The 15,350-nt window shown below is 42.1% G+C and overlaps 2 protein-coding genes across 2 annotated transcripts in view; both read left to right on the plus strand.

The window, feature by feature from the left end:
* The first annotated feature begins 570 nt into the window (after positions 1–570).
* On the plus strand, positions 571–11,694 carry ehmt1a (euchromatic histone-lysine N-methyltransferase 1a). The gene is made up of 23 exons (XM_028414906.1): positions 571–617; positions 1,435–1,802; positions 2,178–2,274; positions 2,721–2,803; positions 3,459–3,678; positions 3,803–3,948; positions 4,296–4,439; positions 4,867–5,174; positions 5,259–5,342; positions 5,451–5,539; positions 5,613–5,719; positions 6,296–6,418; positions 7,132–7,233; positions 7,340–7,444; positions 8,355–8,509; positions 8,678–8,845; positions 8,972–9,116; positions 9,294–9,371; positions 9,452–9,567; positions 9,996–10,082; positions 10,191–10,269; positions 10,933–11,108; positions 11,199–11,694. Exons 2-23 carry the CDS (start codon positions 1,437–1,439, stop codon positions 11,293–11,295), a joined length of 3,075 nt encoding a protein of 1,024 aa, XP_028270707.1. The 5' UTR covers positions 571–617; positions 1,435–1,436; the 3' UTR covers positions 11,296–11,694.
* Positions 11,695–14,394: 2,700 nt separating this feature from the next.
* cacna1ba (calcium channel, voltage-dependent, N type, alpha 1B subunit, a) overlaps positions 14,395–15,350 on the plus strand; it is a 78,206-nt gene continuing 77,250 nt past the window's right edge. Inside the window, exon 1 of the mRNA XM_028415224.1 lies at positions 14,395–15,250. Coding sequence (XP_028271025.1) covers positions 14,991–15,250 — 260 coding nt within the window. The 5' untranslated portion in view covers positions 14,395–14,990. The remainder of the gene's footprint in view (positions 15,251–15,350) is intronic.

The following is a 15,350-nucleotide window of genomic DNA, read 5'->3' on the forward strand; positions in this document are numbered from 1 at the left end:
AAAAATCTACTGTAGCTGTCCGTACAATCGCACAAAGATAAGAGACTAAAGTGAATTAATAAAAAGGTACCAAAAAAACATCAGAGCTTTTACAAGCTAACCCTAACCCAATTTTAATTGCAAGTGAGCAAATGTGTTGTTGATCAAGCACTGGAGTAACAAGTAGGTTTCTGACTTAAAGAATTATGTGTATAGACAAATTATAAAACTAAATATGCACACCTTAGCACTGTATCAACGCAATACATGTTGTCCACAGGGAAGAAAATATAAATATTTTTACAGGTAAAATCATTGACAATAAACAGGCTACAACAGGTTCAGGACAAAGAACAAACACAGTTCTTTTGTTCGTCTTTCCTTTATTTAACCAGCAGAAATACTGCCTGGTTTTCTCTCTCTTTTTTAACCGTATGATTCTCGCTGGTTGAATTTGGTCACTGATGTAACATGTGCAGGTGGTCTTCAGGTAGTCTTCTGTCGGACAGTCTGTAGTCCCAAACATGCAGGACCGAAAGTCGCGCGCACCGTGCATCACGTGCTTATGCGGAAGTGCAGACTCCATCTTCCTGTCCCTCCTCAGCTTGGATCAGATACAGCTACACCGACTGCTGCTGGTAGGATGAAAGTCTCTTGCTATAACTTTTTCCATTACAACCTTGCTTTAACTCGGGTGTTTATAACCTTTCAGCGCTCTCCTGCTTGTCTGACTCGGCTTTAAACTGCTGCTCCACCGCTTTTCTTCCGCCTTAAACGCAGTTTGTGTTCTTTGTACATTAGCATATTCACATAGCTAACTGTTGACTTCTCTAAAAGTTAATTAAATGGTAAATAGTAAAGACAGTTAAACGGTAAAAATTGAAAAAACCCACCGGTCGGTAGCCATCTACCTCTAAGACTCCCTCTAACCACACGGAGGGGAAACTGTTAGGCTACGTCCCCTGGAATAAAAAACTTCATATGACTTGTTTCCCAGATTGCGCCGAATCAAAACAATGCAGCACTCCCGCTGCCTGATTTATCGACGACTCTTTTTGTATTGTTATAACATTGGTTTAAGATTTTTGTTGGTGGTGATGTTATTACATCCGGGTGTTTACAAGAGTCTTAAAAGATAAAAGAAATACATAAAGACAACATAAAGTGTTATAAAGGATTCTGTGGAGGTCTTATATGGCCTGTAGATACTTACCTGTCAGTCATGCTACCAATGTCTTATTATAAACGTTTGTAAAATTTAACATCACTGCGTGAGATAATTGATGCATTTTTAAATGTATGTATATGTACTTTTTTTTAATACAACATAACAAAATTAGGAGTAGGGTTGCAAGAGCTTAGTGTGTATGTTTGACTTGCTGTTTTTAAACTCCTCAGTTATTGTTGAGGCTGCCATAATTTAACCTGCTTTAACCCTTAGCTCTGTCTGTGCAGAAATGGATCACAGCCGAGCCCTTGAGGGATCTGTACAAGGCAGAAAACCCTCCAGTCCTGCTTCTAGCACACCAATGGGTTCCAAGGGACAAGCAGCACAGAGTGGTCTGAAGCCCAGAGTTACGATAACTCCATTTCACAGCTCTCCTATAGTCAGTGGTGAAGCAGCTTTACGCAACAAACAACCAGGAGCCGCTCCTGGAAAACCGTTATCATCTGGCTGCCTGTTGCTGGGGAAGCCGGGATTTTTAACTGCTGCATCTGTCAGAGAAAGACCTGCTGCTCCTGCCGCAGAGAGACAAAGTCCCAGTTTAAACTCTGCAAAGGCAGCAGCAGAAAAAGCACAAGGAAGTCTACCTGTTGTCAAGGTAAACTGATTTAGATAGATAGATAGATAGATAGATAGATAGATAGATAGATAGATAGATAGATAGATAAAGTACTGTATAAACAATATACAGCATATCAAGAGGATATGTAGGTGGTGTAACACGTGGCTCAGGTCCTGCTCACAGGGAGGAGTTGAAGAGCCGTACAGCCTGAGGGACAAATGAGTTCCTCATTCTGTCTGTTGAATGTAGTGTGTATAACTATGACTGATATGAATAGAAAAATCATAAAACCTCATACAACTGTAAAACAGAAGTGTGAAGTTATATGGAATGAGTGTAATAACTTGCTTCTTGTCTCCACCATTCTCAGTCAACATAATGAGGAATGTTGCTCTCTCTTTACCTTCAAAGCCTGCTGGCAAGAAGCCACCAAAGTCAGCCCTGACAGAACCACTGAGGTCTGAACCAGCATCTAACACAGTTGTCCACCACAAAGGCAAAGAGAGGGGTAAGTCGGTCCATTCTTTTCAAACATTTTTGTTTGAGGCAAACTTGTACAGATCAGAGTTTTGCAGAAATAGTGAGAATGTGAAACAAGCATCAGCTTCATCAAAACCAATAATGATCCCATTGTGTTTAATTTGTCTCTGTAATTACACTCAGGGACGGTTTAGTAATATCTTCCACACCCTATACAAAATGTTTAGTATTTATTTCTTTGCTTGGATATAGTTTTTGCTGCAGTAAATCATTTCTGGGATTGCTGTTTGAATGAATAAATGAAAGAAAGAAAAGAATTGAAAGCACGTTTCTCATTGACAGTGGCTTTGTATTAAAAGTACATTAAGTTGAGCCAAATTAATTAAAGTTTGTGCTCTTTTATAAACTTTAACAAAGAAGTTTCTAGGTTGTCAAGGTGATCAGCTTTGGTCTCCATTTTTGTGCTTTTTCCAGCTGTGAAGAGAAAGAAGAGGAAGATGGGAATGTATAACTTGGTCCCCAAAAAGAAAGTCAAGACCATGAAACAGCAGGAGAAGGTGGGTCCATGTATTGTACCGAGTGATATCTAGTTTAAACGGTACATATAGCATCTCTGCCTTCATGTAATGTCTGAGCATCATTTGTTCCTACATTTCAATTGAGAATCCAAAATAAAACAATTCTTTTCTGACCTTTCTTGATCTGTCATGATCCGTGTGCTTGGCAGTAAACTATGGATATGTTGGATATACAGACGGTTTTAAAATACAGGGACAGTTTTAACCAATGCTGCAACAGTGGAACGTTCACAAGCACACCGTCAGCAGATCAAGCTAACAGAGCAGCAACACTGCAAAATGTCAACTACACTGTACTGAGTTACTGTGCATCTGAGAATCTACTGCTGTGCTTTGCTGGACCCAGGGATATAACTGTTATTTGATCTAACTGCTACTGATCCACCAGAATAGAACCATTCATTTTTAAGACCTGACGCACCTGAACTGGTTTGAATTCGCCAACTGAAGGCCCCTTATACACCTTATGCAACAGCATAGTGGCCTCCATGCCTAGCATAAACTAGGATGTGTGTGTGTCCATGTCCATGCAAGTCACTTGCTGCATCGGCACCAGCAGCGCATGCACCACAAAGTGATAACTGTAGATACCTCTCAAATTAGTGTGTCAACAAATGTTCCTTTATTCTTTTAGAAAGAGGAGGCCAAAGCCAGGTTAGAGAAAAACCGAGCTGATGGCAAAACAGAGATCCTTCCAGAGACTGCAAAAGCTGTAGAACCGACAGCTGTCAGAAATGTATCACTAGTGGAGCAGGTGGAATTTGGAGAAGGCAGCCACGTTGAATACACAGAGCTGGCCCTGGAGTGCCTGGACTTGAAAGCCCAGCAGGAGCTGTTCTCACCTCCTCTGTCAGGTAGAAAAAAAATCACTGTTGTGGCTTTAAAAGATTTATTCTGAAGTGACTGTGTTTACTTTTTCTTCTAAAAATACATTTTATGAGTGGAACTGGTCAGTCTTGCTGTGATGTGTGTGTACAGGTGTAGCAGCAGATGCTGAGGTGACAGAAACAGACCTGGCTGAGGAGTTACCACTGTGCTGCTGCCGCATGGAGACTCCTAACAGCAGAGGGAGCCTGACTGCAGTAGATCAGACCTGCATGGCAATGGAAAGCACAGATGGAATGGTAAAGGCTTAATTCAGGAAAACAAGGAGTTTATACAAGAAATCCATTAAGCTCCTATACATACGTATATATTAACCTTTACACAGTCTGCTGTATTGGGTAGACGCTACACAAGCTCAGTGAAATTAAAAGATACAATTCATGTCATGTCTGCTTCACAAACTGTCTACACACGTTCTACATTTACTGTAGTCCAGGCTGGGACTACACATTGTTTAACGTCTTCTATGTGTATGATTCTTATGGTCTATCTATGGTCTGAACTTTTTAGAACCACAACCTTACTGCTTTGCGCGGACACACAGTGTGGTAACTGTTGTTTTTTGCTTGTCTGTTTGTCTGTTTAGCTAAGTCGTTGCCAGAGGCGAGTGATGAAGCAGGAAATGATGCGACCCTCCAATACAGTGAATCTGCTGGTTCTGTGTGAGGACCACCGTGCTGGCATGGTCAAGCACCAGTGCTGCCCAGGCTGTGGACTCTTCTGCAGAGCGGTGAGGGGTCATTTGGTATACTGTTTCTGTAGACACATTGAGGCCCCATATCACTGCTATATTGTATGGTATTGTGGTTTTTCATACTCACTGTAGAATATCATGTTTAGTGTAATTGGTGTGATTTTATCTGTAGAAATTTAGTTTGGGGTAGACAAATACTGTAAAAGCCTTTATTTCCTTCTCTTCTGCCTTTTATGTCTCCTTGCTCTCTTCGTGTCCTCTTTCGGACCCTATGTGTTTTCCTTGTTGCTAATTTCCTCCCTTGTTGGCAGTTCAACCAAAGGTCTAGGATTGCTGCTTCAAATGTCTCTTGTTTTATCTCCATCCTGAGGAGAAGAAAATGTCACTAACTATGTCTTTGGAATTTTTAAGCAATTCTTGTCTCTTCTCCCTGTTGCTGTGTGTCTGCGGCCATGTTCTACAGGGCACCTTCATGGAGTGCAGGCCTTATGACAGCATCTCCCACCGCTTTCACCGTGACTGTGCCTCCATCTTGAAGGACCGCAGGTTTTGCCCCCACTGTGGAGAGGATGCCAGCAGGGCAAAGGAGGTCACAGTGCCTAAAGCTGATCCATCGCCTTCTGTACCAAGGTCGAACCCTGGGCCCTCACTGCCTGGCATGCTCACTGTAGCCACATTGCCATCAGTGCCGACCACTCCTGCTGTTCCACAGGTGCTCAGAGCGAAGAAAACCAGTGAGCCACAAAGAGGCAGAGATGAGAGCCCGAGCAGGTACCACAACACCACTGCAGCTCTTGGGGCCACTGCACATCAGACTTGGGTCAGACAGAAATCTTACTTGCTATCTCTGTTCAGGTTAATTGGTGAGCCAGTGAATGCTGGAGAAAGACTTCCTAAAGAGTCACTGGAGAGCATCCTGATGGCACTGGATGATGAAAAGTAAGGTTTACTACTAAATATTTTGACTTCCCTTTGCCACAAAATTGCAGTGTGGGACTACCGTGTGCACTTTACTTTAAATAATTGATTAAGATTTTTTTTTTGTAGCCTTACACCAAAGAAAGTGAAGTACCCCACCAGACAGCTGTACATCTCTGCAAAGCAGGGAGACCTTCAGAAAGTCATTCATCTTCTAGGTAAGTACATAAGGTACACAAATCAGGTTATGCATTTTAGAACCTGTGTAAGAACTAAGTTTCTGACTTACAGTTGATGGGAAGGATCCTAACTTCTTGATGGAGGGCCAGAACAAACGCACCCCACTTCATGCAGCAGCTGCCGAGGGTCACCAGGAGATCTGCCACATGCTCGTGCAGGTGAGCAGAGTGTGCTGATATATATAGGCAGTTTATACATTCATATATGACAACAATCTAACTCTGTCTGTAAGTGTGTATGTTTGTCTCTGTGTCCCTTTCTCATTTTCTGTTTATACAAAGATGACAAAGATGGATTAACTAAAATAAAAAGATGCAAATATAATATAAATAATAATAATATATAAATAATATTGACACAATTTGTAGTGGATGGGCAGATTATGAAATTTTATCATGTGGGAAAGAATTTGGAAAAGAACTGAAACTCAAGAGAGATGGTCAAAAACATCAAAAAGAAGCAGATTTGACCATTGACCATGTGTAATACCATCACATAGTCTGATAGGCCAGATTCACTTGCAGCATACAGATAAAATGAACAAATGTGGCTGCAGATTCGGAGCTGGCCATCTCACGCTCAGTCTGAGCCCAGCTGGTTGACATGGACTGAAGGAGAGTGGGCAGCTTTCTGCAGTGCATTCTTAATTTTAATTTTAAACCTTTTTTGCACTGACTATATTATTTAGAAATCCTGTGTTTGTATGTGAGTTAATGATGTTTGGATTCGCACAGGCTGGTGCCAACCTGGACATGTTTGATGAGGAGCAGCGAACACCGCTGATGGCAGCCTGTGAAAATAACCATCTGGAGACAGTGAAGTACCTGCTCAGGGCTGGAGCATCAATCAGCCACAAGGTTGGTCAGCACACATTCACTCAGACCACTTGTCCCATTGGTCGTATGTGTGCTCATGTCAAATTCTGCTTCTTCATCAATCATATGCTCTGATATCAACACTGCAGATTCAACTCAGTCTTTTGTACATCATTACCAACATTATCGTTTTTACTTCCTGTTCATGTCACAAATATTATGCCTTTACCATGACATGATGACACAACCAACACCCCTGACTGGCCTGACAGGACTGACAGCTAATAATAAAAAGTGGTGACTGGGTGACAAAGACATCACAACAGTTTTTTTCAGTCACTTTGGGGTCGAAAACAACAATGCAGGGCTTTATTTAAAATTTAATCTATCCTACAATGTAGGAAAGGTAAGGTGTCAGACTATAAGTGATCAGAGTATCTTTGATTAGAGCAGCATTCTGTATGTCAGGCATTAGAAGTGAAGGGAGGGGGTATAAAGAGTCCTCATAAGCATGTGGTTGCTCTGCAGGGAATGGAGACTTTCATTAAATTTAATTAACCTCAAAGCTCAACTGTGCTCTAGAGAGGAGAAGGAGAGATACAGAACATTTCTGGACTTCGTTATGTTTTCTCCAAGGCCCTGTTAAACCCAGGACTTCAACTCTTAGAGAACAGGAACCAAGCAAACTTTCTTTTAGACTGACAGCAGTGGCAGCAGTGCAGTGTTGTTCAATGTGAATCATGTTGTCATCCCAGGATATCATGGGTTTCACCTCTCTGCATCTGGCAGCTAAACTGGGACATTATGACATCGTCCATCACCTGCTCTCCAAGGCATCCAAATACATAAACTGTCAGGTAAAAACACATGGCCTCATTTACTAACTGTCGCTTTATGTGGTATGGGTAAGAAGTTGTGCGTGTGAATCTTCTCACTCAAGCTTCTCAGCTTGTGTCTGTGCAGGATGACGGTGGGTGGACTCCCATCACCTGGGCCACTGAGTACAAGCACAAGGAGCTGGTCCACCTGCTGCTGTCCAAAGGGGCTGATGTTAACATCAGAGACAAGGTCAGTGCACAGGACACAGTGCTGAATTTTACTGCTGCTTCACATATACACACAATCTTTCACAGACCAGAACACAGTTTTGCCAAGTGTGACCTCAAGGGAAGCACAATTTTTTAGCTGAAATGTATGCAGAGTGCAGAGGAAAACCAGTGTGTGCTTTTTGAGGAGTGAGAACCCATAATTACTTCTTCAGGGACAGTCTTAAATATTAAATATAAGTTAAAGTAACTGCTAACTGCTTCTGAGAGGTGTTTTTAAAGAGCACATCAATGAAAGTACTACAAAAAATGTATACAAATAAAGGTAGTATTATTGTGCTCAGATTACAAAACAGGAATGTTTTGCGAGTGCTCTCAATGATGGCTGAAGGAGGTATTTTACATTGGGTTTACTAAGTTCTTAACCCTCGGAACCCCATTGTTCAACAGAGGGAAGTATAGGATTTTGAATTTGAGGAGCAGTTATTTGCAAGTTCAGGCTTTCATCCGGTGTCACATAACACCCCAGTGTTTTGAGTTGTTTCCACTACTATTTCATTCAGGCAGTGTTAGTGGAGATATTTTAGGGAACACAGAAACAAGTGCTTCAGAGCGAGAAAGAATTTTAACAACACCTGTCTGTTGTGTCCTTTGCTAGCATCAAATACTTTCTTAGATATCTTTTTTTCATTCTGCTTCTCCTGTCCTTTTCTATCATACAAGTCTCTTATGCTCACACACACAGGGTGACAGTGAGCACTGTGCAAAAATCTGACTGTGACTCAACAAGTTACTTTTACATACTGAGTACATCACTCATTTGGTCATCATATTTGTGGCTGATGCATCACTTTGTGTGGGAGCCTGACCTATTCAATTGCAGCAGTCAGAGCACCGTGTCAGCTTTGACCTCTGATCTGCTTCTTGTTCAGGAGGAGAATGTGTGTCTGCACTGGGCCGCTCTGTCAGGGTGTGATGATATCGCCCAGGCTCTGCTGGAGGCTCGATGTGACCTGAACGCTGTCAATGTTCATGGCGACTCACCACTTCATGTTGCTGCTAGAGAAAACCACCTGGAGTGTGTAATGTAAGTGTGAAATCCAGGACCAACGGTCACAGGGTTCCACAGTTTGCAGCTGATGTTAAATACAGATAACTAAGTCTAGATTTTATAGCATGACTTTGACTTTTGACAGCATATTGACTACAGATTTTGTTGCTCTACACCTGTAAGTCAAACGTTTTCCGTTCACAGGTTGTTCCTGTCTCGTGGAGCTGATGTCACTCATAAGAACAAAGAGGGAGAGACGCCTCTGGACTGCTGTGTCTGTGGTTCCAAGGTATGGACAGCCCTCAACACCAACAAGAAGCTAACAGATGCTAGGAGAGGACGGGATAGTCACGGAGAAAGAGTGCTCAGCAGGTAGACCATTATATTGCTTTGTTTCTGAATTAAAGCTTTATTAGCTTGACTGGTGAGCTGTGGTTCATTTTCCCCTTTGATATTTAAATCAGACTTTAAAAAAATATACTGCCTCGTCTCTCTTAGGGACATTTCTCGGGGCTATGAAGCAGTTCCCATCACCTGTGTTAATGGAGTGGACAGTGAGCCGTGCCCTGAAAACTTTAAATACGTACCAGACAGCTGTGTCACCTCCCCACTGACCATAGACAAGGACATCACCCACCTGCAGGTGAGAAAACAGAACTCTGTAAAATATACATTTATTTTAACTGCTCCATACAGATCGCTGTTTTCCACTGAGGCTAATATATTACAGTATTGTACTAAAATAATACAATAATCTTATGTTGAAAATGAAGATGTCGTAATACCATGCTGCTAACAGCTCAGTGATTGTGTCACACAGCACTGCAACTGTAGAGATGACTGCTCATCCAGTACATGCATGTGTGGTCAGCTCAGTCTGCGATGTTGGTATGATAGTGTAAGTAACACACACATTGATCGTTTCATTTGGTGCCACATCCTGGAAGATGGTGTAAAATATTGTGTGTGTACTCACAGGACGGTCGGCTACCACTGGACTTCTGCCAGCGAGAGCCACCAGTGCTATTTGAGTGTAACCACGCCTGCTCCTGCTGGAGGAGCTGCAAGAACCGGGTGGTCCAGAACGGACTAAGGTGAGACAGGTTTTTTAATATGCTGCATTCAGCTCCTCACCTCACTGACTGATTGATAAGGTGCTAGTCCAAAACATACTGTACCTCCCTAAAGCTACTTCATCTAGATATTTTTTTTTAGTTTAGACATTCTGTGACCTAAATCAGCATATTATGACTTCAACATGGCTGCACATTGTAAGTGTTTTTGATTGGCTAAAATAAGAGCAGGGAGAGACCTGATTTTCTGCTATACCTCAGCTGTGGTGTATATCTAAGAATCGTTCTATAGTGGCTAGTACAATAAATAGAAAACACATACACACATTAAGATTTTGTGAAGCACTCTTCAATAGGTGAGCTGTTATAATTCACAAAGAATAACAGTAACCTTTAAGGATTGTGCTGCTCTGTGCTGTTGAATGAGATCTCTGCCTTGTTTGTTTCAGAGTGCGGCTGCAGCTCTTCAGGACACAGAAGATGGGCTGGGGAGTGAGGGCGATGCAGGATATCCCTCAAGGAACATTCATTTGCGAGTGAGGAGAGGCCCTTATAAGAGAAACAACTGAATTCAGTGTTTTACAGCATGAATTATTGAAGAAGAGCTGCTCTGAGCTCTTTCCCTCCCCTTGATGCTTCCACAGGTATGTAGGGGAAATCATCACTGATGCAGAGGCCGACAAAAGGGAGAACGACTCTTTCCTCTTCACCCTTGATAATAAGGTAATGAATAAGTTCACATCAGTTTTCAGCCAGATGAGAAGCGTCCCATTGGATGAAATAACACTAACAGTGTGCTGTCTGACCTTTTAATCCAACCAAGTTATTGCGACATTCTTCCAACCATAAAATAAATGATAAGATTTCTGATGTTTGTTTGTAATTGTTTGTAACAATTGTGTAATTGTTGTTGCAATTTTTAGATTTGTGGAACAGACTGCTTTCTTATTCTGGAGTTGGATTTGCTTTTCATACACACTCCAACAGACCCTTAAATGTGTCAGGAGGTGGTGCTGTAGTGTTACTCACAGTCTGTCAGAAGACAGATTGTGAGTAACATATATACAACATATATATATATATATATATATATATATATATATATATATATATATATATATATATATATATATATATATATATATATATATATATATATATATATATTTACCTTATTCCCACTCAAGAATGTTTGATGCCTAATCTGTGACATACTAAAGTGTATTTAAAAGTGGGGAATCAGTAAAAAAAAAAGTTAATCAATAAAAGTCTGACAAGGTCAAAAACATAAGCAGTCAGACCATGAAAAAGGTTGAAAACAAACATGTTGGCAGGGGGAGGACACATTAGCACAGTGTGACTGCGCCTCCTTTGGTTTATTTTCAGGTGGGAGATGTCCACTGCATTGACTCAAGACTCTATGGCAACATCGGCCGTTTCATCAACCACCTGTGTGAGCCCAACCTGCTGGCTGTGAAGGTGTTCACCATGCACCAGGACCTACGCTTCCCCAGGATAGCTTTCTTCTCCAGCAGAACCATCAAAGCTGGAGACCAGATCGGGTGAGTCGTGTGGGTGGGGGGGGGGGGGTCAATTTGTCTGCTGTCGTTTAGATAGCTAACATCAACGGTCTTGTGCCACTTCCTCACTAGGTTTGACTATGGCGATCACTACTGGAGGGTGAAGAGCAAGTACTTCAGCTGCCAGTGTGGGTCTCTCACATGTCGGCACTCAGCTGTTGGTAGATAGAAGCTAACGAATGACCTCTTTCTCTCTGCGCACATCAGAAATGGTGCCTCCTGAACAAATAAGAGTGAGGCGTTGACTACTTAAACGTTGGGATTTTCTGGTTATCGTCTGAATTCTAAGCAAAAAAAGATAAACATACAATGTATTTATACAACCTGATGAGGATACTGCTCTGTATGAAGAACTGTTTGTCAGAATGACTTGAACTAGTTTTAACAAGCCAATAATGAGGTGAATTGTTAACAGAAGATTTTAACATTCACTGATTTTTTTTTTTCACTTCTAAGCCTTATAGTAGGATAATAGTATGGATTAATAGCAGTGTTTTTGGTAGTTGGATCTCTTCTATGAACATACTTTTTATGTTGTCTACTTTATTAAAAAAATATTTTAAAGCTGTTTTTCATCCTGTTTTTAATATGAAAATCACAACTATGTCAAAAGAGACCACTTCTTTCATGTTGGGTGATGAGTCTGTTTACAGGGAATTTTTTTTAAATCCTGCCACTGTGGACTGTTTGTTTACTGCAATTAGAATCCTGCAGTACTGTGAAAAGCACGATCATGGCTGGAAGTAGAGAGAAGTCAACATTAAATTTCTTAATACTCTGGAATTGGTATGTACAAAGTTCCTTCTAAGTGAACAGGTAAGTCTATCACTTAATAGTAATTGTTTGAGTGTTTTTTTTTCTTTTCACAAAATGTTTATTTTATGCATTTTTTACAAATAAACTGTAGAACAGCTATAATGAAATTACAGGTCACAATTCAGAGCTTAAATGTAGTCTTACTTTCTAACTGAAAACCTAAACTAAAACTGCCGTGGGTCCAGTGCAATCCAGTCATTCAATGATTCACAGCAATGTATTTTCAAGCACAATACAGAGGGCATCTCATATCATTAGTTTTAATTTCAGAAAGTCATCTAATCTTCAAAGAAAACTGATTTAATGTATGTTAAATGTGGTTATGTAAGTTTAACCAGTTAATTATTGGTCAAAATTCTTGTACATTTCTGCAGCAAATTTAAATTTTATTTTATTTGTTGTTATAGCTTAGTGTTTGTTCTTGTACCATAATTTTATTCCTCTGTACGTTCTTCAGCACTTTTTAACTTGGCATATTTGTGCTAAAAACGTTCAACTACCAAATTGTTCAGCTTTTCTAGGACATGGGTGTTTGTAGTTTTGAAGGAATATCCATCGGCTTTCTAACGGTGCAACATTTAAAGCTGAGAACTAAACGGTTTGGACTCACCTCAGTGGCAAAGACAGCACATAGAATTCTTTATTTCCTCAGGAGACTGAGGAGGTTTGGACTGAGCACCTCTGCCCTCTTCTACAGGGGCATCATAGGGAGAGCCCTGACAGGCTCCATCACCTCCTAGTACAGCAGCTGCTCTGCTGCAGACCACAAGTCTCTCGGACGAGAGGTGAAGACAGCAGAGCGCAATACCGGCTGTCATCTCCCCTCCCTGCAAACCATCTTCAACACACGCTGCCTCAGGAAAGGTCAGAAAACCCCACTCAGTGACCCCACTCACCCCAGCCACAGACTCTTCACTGCTCCCATGTTAACTCCCATGTTACTGTAAATTAATCACTGAAAAGAGTGTTAACTCACTGTGTACTCAACAGTATGAGTACAGTAAAGTAACGGTAAAGTGCTGGCGTCTCTGCTGCCAGTACTTTACTGTTATTTTACAGTGTGGGTGATATCACTCCTCAGCAGACCCCTGAAGAAAATCTATCCTGTTCTAGTGCCTGCACCTTTGCTCTGACAGGGATCATTTGTACACCATTTCAAAGGACAATCTTTTGCCTTTCTAAAGGCACAACTGTCTTTCTAAAGAACCCAACAGTTTGGACTCCAGAGCCATCTGTTTGAGGCAAACTCTCATCTCAGCTCCATCAAGAGCTACATAAATGACACAACCTCTTTTCTAACTTGGCGGCAATTCCACATCTTTAACATGATGAACTTGAAATTACACTATTTTGTAGAAATATGTTGGGATACATATGTTTAAAAAATGTTTTTTCCCCTTAAATGCTTCCTATTAGTTTCTTTAAGCAGTCATTTGAGAGTTTGCAAAACTCAAAATATAATCGATTGTGAGGGAGATAGGAGCTGCAGTTAGGGTTTAAGAATTAATGTTGGAGTGAAACTTCCTGGGAGTGGATGGAAGCTGCATTGTATGTGGTAGAAAGATGATGTCTGAGACCAAGATGCTTCCTTGACTCCTTTTTTAAACCATCTGTCCTCTCTGTCTAAGATGTGAACAGTGTTGTCCTCAAAGGAGTGTCCTTTCTCTTTGAGGTGTGGAACAGCTGAGTCTTGTCCTGAGGAGGTGGCTCTCCTGTGATGAGCCATTCTTCTGTGGAGTGGTTGTTTTGCCTTGCCAATGTGCAGGTCGGAGCATTTCTCACTGCAGTATGACGTTACTTTGTTTTTCCCTAGGAGTTATGTCCTCTGGGTGTACTGGTTTCTGTCTCAGTGTTGTCATCGGTTAAAAATGTACCGGGATGTTGTGGTTGTCAGAGTTTCTCTGATGCTCCTGACACATATGGGAAGATAATATTCTTCCTCTGCTGTTTGTTTTCCTTTTTCTTCAGTTTGTGGCTTTGATAAGTGTCCACTCGGAGGAGCAGCGAAGCATCTTCAAGAAGACTCTACAAGTCCAGTTGTCTCGTTTCAACCTTTTGAATGAAAATGACCTGCATGACTGAGAATCTTCACCAACATAATGTGAAGCTTGTTAATTTTGATCTGGAAATTTGACACTTGGTTTTAATACATATCTGTATATTTATTTCAGCACACCGATATTTAGTAAGTCATGGCTTATCGTCAAAATGTTGTGAAATGTTTTGTGTCGTTTATAAAAGTGATTGCGGAAGTCTGTCTCTCTCCCTCTCCCCTCTCTCTCTCCTCTGTTGCTATGGAAACAGGGCTGGTCCAGGTGGAGCCACTGGCTGGCGTCTTGTCGGTCACGTGCAGCTCTGTAGACTAGGAGCGGTGGGGAAAGTGGTGTCTCCACAGTCACATTGACGGAGAGTTCGTGGAAACCAAACAGCGCGGCCGTGATTTCTCCGCGAGGAATGACTTAAAGAAACTGTTGTTTTCTCTCGTGTTTTTAAGAACAGACATTCGGCGTTAAACTCGCGACGTGCACGAGTCTGCTGGGGGAAGAAAATGCTTTGGTTCGCGGAGGTTTTCTGGAGGAAAACACGTCTTGACTGCTCACTGTGGCGGCTGTTCTCTGTGCTGAGCTGAATCGTCTTGAAGTGGCTGTTTTTCTGTGCAGGCTGTTTTGAAGGCGCGTCCTTCGGCATGGACTTGTAGCAGCAGCCTATTGCAGCCGCCTCTGAGGACCGGGCCAGTCAACCGAAGGAGGAACACTCGAGAAAATGATGCATCATGTAACGAGACCGTCTAAACTTCCAGCAACAATTTCCTGGCGGGGACAGTGACAGCATGGGACACGGCAGCGGCGCGGAGCTGGCAGGCTGATGAGAAAAAGCCCCCCCCCTCATCCTGATTCTTTTGTGAATGTTTGACTCTCCTGTTCGTGGCCGATTCACGCACCTGAAGGACCTGCGTGGGGACGGGACGACAGTGTGTGTTGTGATGCTTCTTCATTTCTTTTCTGCTGTCAGTTTTGGTTTCTCCAACAAGATCCGTGCTATCCCACAATGGCTCGCTTTGAAGACGAACTGTCCAGCCGATATGGAGGCAGTTGTCCCGCGGGTCCGGCCAGAGGGGCCAGCCGGCCGCCGGGGCCTCCGGGGGTCCAGAGGATGTACAAGCAGACGATGGCCCAGAGAGCCAGGACCATGGCTATTTACAACCCTATTCCAGTCAAACAGAACTGCCTCACCGTTAACCGCTCTCTGTTCATCTTCAGCGAGGATAATATTATACGGAAATATGCCAAAAAGATCACCGAATGGCCATATCCTTACAGTCCAGGCTTCCTGCCCGCCACCACGCCGAGCTCCATAGAAATATATAGCTGTTTAAGGTCCCTTGCTTTATAGCAGAAAGAACCATAC

The sequence above is a fragment of the Parambassis ranga genome, chromosome 9, assembly GCF_900634625.1.
Source record: "Parambassis ranga chromosome 9, fParRan2.1, whole genome shotgun sequence".
NCBI classification, from domain to species: Eukaryota; Metazoa; Chordata; class Actinopteri; family Ambassidae; genus Parambassis; species Parambassis ranga.

Bases quoted from the DNA above. Each gene is read 5' to 3' on its own strand.
- ehmt1a (XM_028414906.1), top strand. From the start codon at position 1,437: ATGGATCACAGCCGAGCCCTTGAGGGATCTGTACAAGGCAGAAAACCC. The intron at 6,419-7,131 runs GTTGGTCAGCAC...TTGTCATCCCAG, and splicing joins GAGCATCAATCAGCCACAAG to GATATCATGGGTTTCACCTC. The intron at 7,445-8,354 runs GTCAGTGCACAG...CTTCTTGTTCAG, and splicing joins ATGTTAACATCAGAGACAAG to GAGGAGAATGTGTGTCTGCA.